Here is a 10,910-nt window from a genome sequence, read left to right on the forward strand (position 1 = left end):
AATAAAAAATATAATTATAGTACTTATAAGATCTTACATTATTTTTCAAAAGACTTTTAACTAAAAATATCCATTCGGCTATATATTATTATGTTCTCGACTAACGGTATACTACACCGAGTGTCAAGTTAAATCAGCTGCAGATAGTAATTTACCTAGTATGTTAAAACACTTCGATTAGACATTTATTTATTATCATTAATGTGTTGCTTTACGCATAAATGTAGTGAAATTGTCTGTACAATGCGCCGGACAAGACGATTAATGCGATACACATAATGTATATTATTATTATTATTATTATATTTATATTATTTGATCCAGAGGCTCCAGGTTTTGATAATGTCATGGGGCTCACTATTTTATAAACACGTACAGTTTTACCTAAATAATTACTATAAACATTACTAATCGCGGTTAAACAATTACTAAAATATAGTTATTTGTTGTTTTGTATGTTATAAGTTATAACATTTTAATAGTATTAGCAATTTCAATTATAGTGGGCTGAGCTCCACCTTATATTGAGCTTATGGGGGCTGCAGCTTGACACGGTACGCAACGGTCGCCGGCACAAACTACAAAGTACAGGCACCGCAGCGACCGATCTATGCCTTATAAACTGCCATCACGGGCAACGACGACACGACACCGTCGACTTTTCTCACACGCCGCAAAGGCTCAGTGTGGGACGTGAAGACAAGTCGGTCCGGACGAGTACAGGCCGCCGGTCGTCTTGTTCTCTTGCGTGAACCGTTTTACCGATAACGTCGCCTAGTAGTAAGACCGCGTAAAACATTATTGTGTATTCTCTTTATGTCGTCAACACCTGACATAGTGACATTTAACAACTAGTTATTGTGTACCGTTGTTTATCATCAATAAAAAATACATCGTACAAATAGTGAAATTCGTGTTATTCTTTAATACTGACCGGCTCACCGCGGAAGTTCTTCCGTTTTCTTTTATTTGTATATAACAATATATAACTTTTTAGTTTTTAATATATGCGATTTTAAAAAGTGTGCAATTAGTATTAACTTTATTGAGTATGCGTATTTTTATTACTAACTGTACAAAAAAAGCATATTTAATTTGAATATAATAAACTTAAAATAATATAACTTAAGTAAATATCTTTTTAAATTAATTAATACTATTTTATATATTAAAAATGATTTTTTCTTTATTTACTTACATAATTTTAACATTACATTATATGGGGGCCATGGAGAGAAGAAATACAATTTCGGGGAGAACTTGTCCCCGTGTATATACCGCCGCCACTTAAAATTTTATGTAAAAATGTTATTCATCGCATGACAATATATAAAATTATTTTTTCATGATTCACCGCACATAATCACTTCTCTGTTACGATAGATAATATATATGAGGTAGATATAAGAAATTACATCAATTAGGAAAATCCAATACTTTATACTTTGTACTTACTACGCTTTGTCGCTTTATGTTATATATTTAAGATGAGTTATATCATTTGTTAATTTATTTAATATAATTTATATTGGTATTTGGTATATCAGATTGAGGAGTTATAACCACAGACATATAAAACAATATGTTTTATATGTCTATATAATGACGATTTATAAAAACTGCTTGATAAGGCTACAATTTTAAAACTAATGATTTCCACGTATTTATTTTTGTAGGTATCAGGTACCATTATAAAATAAATTAAATTATTTCCATCGTGGTAACATCGTTTGAAATACATAATACGATTCAAAATAAAATAAATACGCGTGACAACTAAAGTGAATTTATACCAAGAAGAGAACTCATTTCTCTCGACATTTTCCATTGGAAATAATTATAAAACGTTTTCTTGATATTTTCATAAAATAATTAATGAATTCTTTAATTTTATTACTAATAAAGTAATAACTATAATAATATATAATATAATACTTCAATCATAGAATGAATAAAATATTAAAATAATATATTATAATTTAATCGGTGATTTAAACCTCCATTCTCAAGCCCTAAAGTCTCAACAACACCAATTACAATAAATCATGGTTTTTAATGATTATATATTAATTAAAAGTAGGATTTATATTCTCTTAAAATCCTTTAAATATATTACGTTTAATATAGGCAATATAATATATTGCTCATAATATAACATATCATTCTCTTGATATTCTTTAATAATACCAGATATAATATGATGTTTTACGTCTTAAAAAATGCAAAATATTCGTTTAATATCCTGTAAAAAAAAAATATATATATAAAAATTATTCAATTTAAATTTATTTAATTAATTTGGTTTACAATAACAATTAATTAATGCATAAAAATGATATGTAATATTTACAAATATAAAATTATTGTTTTTTATTAACAAATTATGTTTAATGTATTAAATGTCCTCTAACTACTAAAATATTATTTTTATGTAAAATACAATTTTTTTTATGAAGTCATTGAATCCTATATTTATTTATTTATTGTATAAACGCGAATCGGAAATTGTGTAGGTAAATACAAATAAAAAGCGAATATAGGTACAGTTTGGAATAAAAATAAAATTAAGTACAACAAAGCTTCGATTATCCGCATTAATTGTGACCGAAGAGGGTTCGAATGATTTGTGCGGATAACAAAACAACCATTGGAAATTTTAAAATAAAGTTACAAACTAATTTACTAGATATAATACTAAATATAATATTCATACATAACATAAAAAATATACTAAAAATATATGTAATGTATATTATCTTTTGGAACCCATTTTGATTCATACGTGCAAACAGTGTGCAAACTCATCGCGTTTACGAACCAACTAAATTTAAGATTATGTACAAACATAATATACATACATCTACATTGGAATTGGAGTGAGGAGTGAGTCATAGTAGTTAATAAAATCTCGCATTTTATAATATATACACGATAAAAGGAACATAACAAATGATAAAACTAAATTAAATTAAACTAAAAATAAATTTGTACACAACAATTTTGTAGTGCGGATAATTAACGTGCGGGGATAATCGACGCTCCACTGTAAATATAATAACAGAATTTACGAGGGGGCTGAAGCGTAATCCATTCTAAGGAGTAAAAACTAGGCATTTTATATTGCAGCACATAAGGGTCATGTCAATGTGTTGTAACTTGTAAGTAAATAAACATTATAGTGTGTGTGATTCATAAATGTGTACTCTAACGAGTCATAAATTTATCTTACTCCCGTATAACTGCGCACACTAGAAATAAATATAAAAATTCTACCTCTAATTATTTAGTATATTTTATGTATAATAGGTATTTTACATTTTTAATGGCTAAATTGCCCCTAACAATTCTAGTAAATGCAACTTAATATAAGTGGTATTAACCAATTCCTTATCAGTGGTATACGAGGCAACTATCACAGATAATATACGATACACATATTATCTACACTATCTACGGGACTACGACGGAGCCACGGTCTTAGAAGGAGCTATCTTCATAAAGACATGAAGATAAGAAATTTGCGTTTTTAACATTTAATAAAATCCTCTATTCTAAGTTTATAACGTAAAACGCTAAATATTTAGACTTAGTATATTGTCTTACAATCAATAAATGGAGTTTTCCTAATAAATTTATCTGTTACGGTGTACAAAGCTATAGGTAAAGGTGCCATGGCTGATGAATTAAATGCCGAAGCCGCTTCATCGGCGAAGACATCGGAAAACAACGAATTAATGATTCCATTTGTCGAGTCGCTTGAACTAATTCATACCAATAAAACTGACCAGGAACACGTGGATGAAACTTCTGACAACTGTGCAATTATCACCCAAGACATCAATGAACCTATTAGTAGTAATGAAGAAATTAACAGTTTGATAACGAACACAGAACATGATTTAAGTAATAAACATTTAGAAAAAAATGTCGAAGAAATACATGCCAATGAAAAACTATTGGATATTGAGAGTCAAGACAAACTTGATCAAATTAATACAGGTGTAATTGAATGCTTGAATAATGATGAGCCTGCTATGTCTGTCCTTAACATTGAAAACAAAATTATGGAATCAATTAGTGGAATTGAAATTAATATTGACCAAGCTGATCAAATAGTTGACAAAAATATTTCAGGTAAGTTACTATTTATAAATTATTATCAAATTAATTAGGTATTTAAATAATTTTAACTAACAAATTTTTATAGACTCACCGGTTGATATTTTAAATTCTACTAAAATTAATGATTCAAATAAAAGTAAAGGTGAAGAAATAATTAAAATCAAAGAAGATAGTATTATAAATGAAGAAAGTTTAATGAGTGAAGAACGTCTAAATCAAAATAATGTGGTATTAAATACTGAAATTCCTCATGAACAACAAGCACAAAATGACTTAGGTGAAACACTTTTGAAAACAAATTCTAGACCACAACGCCAAGCTGCAAAAAAAGCAGAAAATCAAATCAGAGTAAATATATGTAGACTTAAGAGTCATACCCTTGTGCGTTGTCTCCGTTTTACAAATGTAAAACATTACAAGTTTGTGTTCAGTGAGTTATAATTATGTAAAATATTAAAATTTTAAATGCTTGTAACTCACTTTAAAATAAAAATACCAATAAAACTTTATGATATACCCTAGATAATATTATTTTTTATTACTTTTAAGTTTGATAATAGATATATGACTCTAATATTAAAGTTAACAGCATAAAATTGATTTTGTTAAACACAAATTTGTTATGTTTTATGTTTGTAAGATGAAGACACCAAATGCGGGTATGATGTCCTCTGAAATTAAATTAATGTAAAAGCAAGTATAAAATTTAAATAAAAACACTTTCAATTATAGGAAATAGCTAAGGAAATAATCAAACCTATTGATATTATTGAAGAAAAAATTATAGATGCAGTTGAAGGGTTATCTTCCCCATTAAAAAAAGTGTGCTGTCAATGTAATAGGGTATTGAATATTTATTTAAAATTATTTTTTGTCAAACATTAGATTAAAATGATTAAATTTACAGTTTCGTTTATGTAAATTTACTGTCAATGACCATAAGTCTATATATTTGTGTCAAGAAGATTGTGTTGAAAATTATCGTAAGAAAAATAGTCAGTGCAATTTTGAAAAAAAATGCCAACATTGTCAATCAGTGATTTTAGGAAATGAAGACAAGAGTTACTATTGGCAAACAAAACATTTTTGTTCAGTAGATTGCTTAGGTAAGTAATGTTTATTTATACCTTATTGAGATTTGTTCATTTGGAGTTAAATATTTTACTATAAATTATGTTATATTATTTAGGTTACTATCAAAATACAGTTTTTGACTCAAATTGTATGAACTGTCAAAAATTTATAACATCAGATGTTGATTTAGGAAGATATTGTCGATATATTTCTGGTAAAATTTTACAGTTTTGTGGTACTACTTGCGCTGGAAGTTATGAAAATGGGTTAAATTTATGCAGTTTTTGTCAAAAAGATTTAATTGATTGTGATTTTGAAGTAATAATTAAAATGAATAATATAATAAAATAATAAATGTGTTATTTTGATAGTATTCTATAATATTTAATAAATATTTTATAGGATTTCTGTTCATCATTTTGTCAAACTAAAGATTATGAATCAAGGAGAAAGCATACTGAATCAGATAGTTCTGCTGTGGATTATGGCACAAATGAAAAATCAAAAGTCATTGGTAAGTTCACATTATAACATGTGCAATCTAGCTCTTATATCATATTAATTTTTATAATTTTTATACATTAATATATTTTACATAATTTAATACAAATATTTTTTTACAGATAAATGCAATGTGTGCTTCTGTAAATTAAATTGTTCACAAACAAATGAGTTTCAAATATTAAGTAATACAAATAGTTTATTTAAGTTTTGTTCAAATGAATGTTTAAATAAATTTATTGTATCAAAAAAAAGAACTGTGTCTTGTTCACTGTGCAAAGTAAGTATATTTTAATTGCATAAACTATTTTCTGAAGTTAAACTTTTCTTTGATACAATAAATATTTTGATCAATATTTACCGAATGATTCATTTAAATAACTGGCCACTAAACTTTCTCAATCAATTTTTGTATTTTTTGATTTAATTTTTGAGAAACTCAACGTTTGTATGATTAAATAATTTGATGCAACATATTATTTAAACCCAATTGAACCATCAATAAATATACATTAAATCAAATTATATATTAAAATTGTATAATTTTTATTTAAAATTGTTGAACACAAAACTTCATAGTTCATATTTATACTGATAACACTTTTTCTTCTACATTATTATGATTATTATTATTATTGTTATTATTAATTTATTATAGAATTTCATCCTTACTATATAAAGCTTAATAAATCAGAAATTATTCATTTAAATTCTAATCTATATACATAAATATTAAAAAAATAAATAATAATTTTCAGTAAAAAAGGGTAATTCTCATTTGACCAAAAGTAAATTTAAAAGTTGCTTAAAACATTCCTTAAATGGTATTTAATTTGAAAATAAATTCTAAATGTATTAACATTTTAAAAATTAGAATTTATTCAAATTATAGTTAAATTTAAAAAATGGAGTCCATTTTGATTGATGAATTACCTAACATAATATATTATCTATAATAAAACATTTACATAAATATGTTCTTCTAGGTTAAAAAGTTTAACATCGATATGATTTCAACCAAAAATGTTTCTTCTAATAGTCCAACATATATATGCTCATTAAACTGTATACATCAACAACAAGAATCCCCAGCATCAAAATCAAAAAAGTATTATCAAGTGAATTAACTATTATTAGTATATAATTAATTTATCTTTTTGTGATAATTTTATTGTAGAGTTATTTGTGATAAGTGTGGCTTACAGTCTCAAGCACGTTATAAAACAATTCATACTGGAACCACATACAACTTCTGCAGTCAAAACTGTCTAAATTTATTTCAATCTGGCAAAAAGCAAAAATCTAAATCTAAATCTAAAAATGGTTAGTATTATAGTGTACATGGTATAACAGAAAAAATTATTTTTAATTTAGATTTATGGTTTTATTATTTTTCAAGAAATATATAATATTAATTAGAACAAAATTTATTACATAGTAGTATTTTAAATTTGTCAGATTTTTCTGTTGTATTTTGTATGTACGTAATTGAAATAATTAATTATTAAAGTTTTTAGTTCTTTTTTAATATTATATTGTATTTAATAGGAAAAAAATCTTCAGCCTCACGAATATCTACTCGGCAATCTACACGTAAAGAGGATAATAATGTTTCTGATGTAAAAGCAAATTATTAAGTTTATTTATACTTCTTTAAGTAATTATTCATATAAAATAAATATACATACATATATTGTGGTATTTTAGAGCGATGAAGTACATAATTCTCAACAAAAAACTTCTAAAGTTAAACATAAAGTTAGTAGAAAAATAAGTTACAAAAATGAGGTATCAAAAGTTGACAAAGAAATACAAACAGGTAGGATTTAATGTTTTGAAATGTATATAAAATAGTTGATTTATAGATATATATGATATTTTTTTTAGACCAAACAGGTAGTAAAGGAGTGATAATACCAGTTCCAGTGCCAGTTTACATTCCAATGCCTATGCATATGTATGTAATGCCATATCCAGTACCAGTGCCATTCCCAATACCTTTACCAATTCCAATTTTTATACCTACGACTAAAAATACTACTAAAGCAATTTTTAAGGATATAAAGGTAATTTAAAATAATTTATCTTGTTCAAATTAAGGCTAAAAACCTGTTTTTGGAAATTGGTTTATAACCGACCTGATAGAAACTTGGTTTTAGATTTTGAGTATTACAGTGAATTTATTGGTTACCTATTCAATAATGCATTTTTTTCTGTATGTGAAGAAATTTTACAGTAGAAAATATGTTTAAATTTTAAATTTTGAAGGTAGTTTATAACAGGAAATAGAATATAGTTTGAAATTTTGGTGCAAAAAAGCTAATACTTCTCTATAATTTTTAAAATAATTTAGATAAAAGAAAAAAAAAGCTGATAACTCACTTAAAAATTAAAATATATAAGACACTTTAAAAATTAGTGATAATTTCATAAGTCAATTTTCTTTAACATTTAAGCTAACAACACAAGATTAGTGCTGAAGTTTTTTTATAATCAACTTTTAAGTTTTCGTTTTTTTTTTTTAAATTTTAGTCACTGTTACTTTATTAATAAATAAAAATCAAAGTATACCAACTTGGTTATAATCCTCTTTTCAAAACCCAATTTAAGTTTTGGCTTAAATTAATTAGTTTTAATGTTTATTTTAAAGAAAATTAGAGAAGAAACACCAGCTGATCCATTTGAAGCAGAACTGTTGTTAATGGCCGGAATGGTAGCTAACGATTTAAAACATGAAAATGTTTCATCTTCAGATAGTGAAAATGACGTATCAAATAATGGTAACAAAATTATTTTTCTTTGGAAATTTTATTTTCTAGTGCAAATAATATTTATTTAGAATACAATGATGACACTAAAGTTGTTTCATCGAGTGCTCGTAATACCAATTCTTTTGGAGATGATGTTCTTGCAATGGCCTTGAATATGGCAGGAGCAGATACAGAAAGCCTTGAAGGGGCTGATGAGATATCTACCATGACATCAAATGAACAAACAAATCAGATTATTGATGATGTCGAAGCAAACTTAGTATCTTCTACAATTATGCCTCAAACACCAGATCCAATGGAGAGTAAGTTTCAAAACTAAAAACTACTTAAAATATATTATTTTAAAGTAAAATATTTATATTTTTTAAAGATATAACTCAAGAAAATATGATATCTTCCCCTCAAGATATGCTATGTCGACCTCCGAGAAAACGTGCTCCTCGTTCACAGTCTCAGCGTAACTCAAATTCAAAACGCTCTCGTAAAAATGAATATCCTCAGGCACAATGTGTCCAATCAGGATTAATACAACAAGTAGTACAAAATCCTCTTTATACCATTCCGATGTCTGTAGTAAAACCTGATGCAAATATGTGTCTCAAGTATACATTAGGAGTTAATGCCTGGCGACAGTGGGCATGTACCAAAAGTATAGAATTCGAAAAAACATTATCTAGTTATGTGTGTGGCGTGAAAAAAACAAATATATTTAAGTTAGACCTCTTACAGTTAACAGCTTATGAACTAAATTATTGTCTATGCTTGTTTGTGAAAGAGGTACGCAAGCCAAATGGAAGTGAATATGCACCAGACACAATTTATTATTTGTGTTTAGGCGTTCAACAATATTTATTCGAAAATGGACGAATTGATAATATATTTACTGATATGTCGTTTGAAAAATTTACTGATACTTTAAATGAAATAGCTAAAAGATTCACTGAACTCTATAATGATACAAGTAATACAATTATTTTATTGAACATAGCTTATGTATTAAAATAATTGTTTGATTATAGAGTATATTGTTACACGTGTTGAAGAAGAGTATCTTTGGGAAAGTAAACAGCTCGGGGCTCATTCTCCTTACGTATTGCTATGTACACTGATATTTTTTAATACTAAACATTTTAATTTGACAGTAAGTATAGTGAGAATTAAACAGTTTTCATTGTTGTTTAAAACCTTATATTTGATTTAGAGTGTTGAAGAACATATGCAACTATCATTTTCGCATATTATGAAGCACTGGAAAAGAAATCCTAACCAGCCATCAACATCTGGTGTTAAAGGTCCAGGAACCTACAGAAACGTATTATTGCGTTTTTATCCTCCACAAGCATCCATTGGTATGTTATAAATATTGTTTAATATTAATGGCATAAATTAAAATATTTTATATTTTTTTGTATTATTTTATAGACTCCCCAAATTCACGAAAGAAAAAGGTATACGAGCAGCACGAGAATGAAGAAAATCCATTAAGATGTCCTGTAAAGCTTTATGAATTCTACTTATCTAAATGGTAATTATTTAAAAAAAACATTTTGAATTTGGGTATTTTTATAAATATTTATATACATAATTTTTTTTTTTTATTATTATAGCCCAGAAAGTGTTAAAACAAGAAATGATTTATTTTACCTGACTCCTGAAAGATCTTGTGTACCCGATAGTCCTGTGTGGTATTCAACTTGTGCATTAAATAAAGATTCGCTTGAAAAAATGCTCAATCGAGTTAAAATGGTAAAAGAAATCAACGTAGCTTTGTTATCTTCATAGTTGAGTTAAGTTTATAAATTATTGTTGATGAAATGTTTTATGTTTTATAAGACTTTTTTAAATGTCATATTGAACTTTTTTGAGTCTATTTGTATAGATAATTTATAATTGTTAAATATTGATAATTTAGTTATATCAAAGACAAATTTTATTTTAAAAGCATTACCTATGTAATGTAACTGACATTTTGTAAGTAAAGTTTTATTTTGTTTTTCTTCTTATGCAACAGACACATAATAATGTCAATTGTACCAAAATATCTAAATTATCCAACAACTAATGTAGTACCTACTTTTCTAATCTATACAATAGTTTTCAAAACTTATTTCTAACGCATACAATACAATTTTAAATTAGTTTGTTTTATTTAAATAAAAAGTGAGATTGAAGAAAAATATTTATTTAATTTTTATTTTTTAATAATATTATACTAAAATAATAATTTATTTTAGAAAAAAATCTGTTTTTGTAAATGTGGTTTGTGTTATAAATGTTGATATTTAAACTTGAAAGTTTAAAACTATTTTGTGTAAAAATAACATTAGACATATTATTGCATCAAATATTAAATAGGCATTAATGCATTATTTTGATTGTTATTGAGATCTCTGTCTAAAAGAGTTTATGACCATTTCTTTGAGTTAAAAAAGTTATAAAATT

At 26.0% G+C, this 10,910-nt stretch overlaps 1 protein-coding gene across 1 annotated transcript; it reads left to right on the forward strand.

The window, feature by feature from the left end:
• The first annotated feature begins 3,456 nt into the window (after window positions 1-3,456).
• LOC132931951 (zinc finger MYM-type protein 3) lies at window positions 3,457-10,651 on the forward strand. Its single transcript, XM_060998073.1, has 19 exons — window positions 3,457-4,134; window positions 4,208-4,470; window positions 4,855-4,965; window positions 5,030-5,228; window positions 5,312-5,514; window positions 5,599-5,710; window positions 5,820-5,977; window positions 6,684-6,805; window positions 6,875-7,020; window positions 7,246-7,316; window positions 7,405-7,516; window positions 7,585-7,763; window positions 8,348-8,477; window positions 8,537-8,770; window positions 8,839-9,429; window positions 9,488-9,609; window positions 9,670-9,817; window positions 9,891-9,993; window positions 10,076-10,651. The coding sequence occupies exons 1-19, from the start codon at window positions 3,672-3,674 to the stop codon at window positions 10,248-10,250; spliced, it is 3,642 nt and encodes a 1,213-aa protein (XP_060854056.1). The 5' UTR covers window positions 3,457-3,671; the 3' UTR covers window positions 10,251-10,651.
• The last annotated feature ends 259 nt before the right edge of the window (window positions 10,652-10,910 follow it).

This window comes from Rhopalosiphum padi, chromosome 1 (genome assembly GCF_020882245.1).
Source record: "Rhopalosiphum padi isolate XX-2018 chromosome 1, ASM2088224v1, whole genome shotgun sequence".
Lineage (NCBI taxonomy): Eukaryota > Metazoa > Arthropoda > Insecta > Hemiptera > Aphididae > Rhopalosiphum > Rhopalosiphum padi.

Excerpts from the sequence above, each read along its gene's own strand:
- LOC132931951 (XM_060998073.1), top strand. The coding sequence starts at position 3,672 with ATGGCTGATGAATTAAATGCCGAAGCCGCTTCATCGGCGAAGACATCG. Across the intron at positions 4,966-5,029 it reads TGTGCTGTCAATGTAATAGG|TTTCGTTTATGTAAATTTAC; the intron begins GTATTGAATATT and ends TTAAATTTACAG. Across the intron at positions 6,806-6,874 it reads CCAGCATCAAAATCAAAAAA|AGTTATTTGTGATAAGTGTG; the intron begins GTATTATCAAGT and ends ATTTTATTGTAG.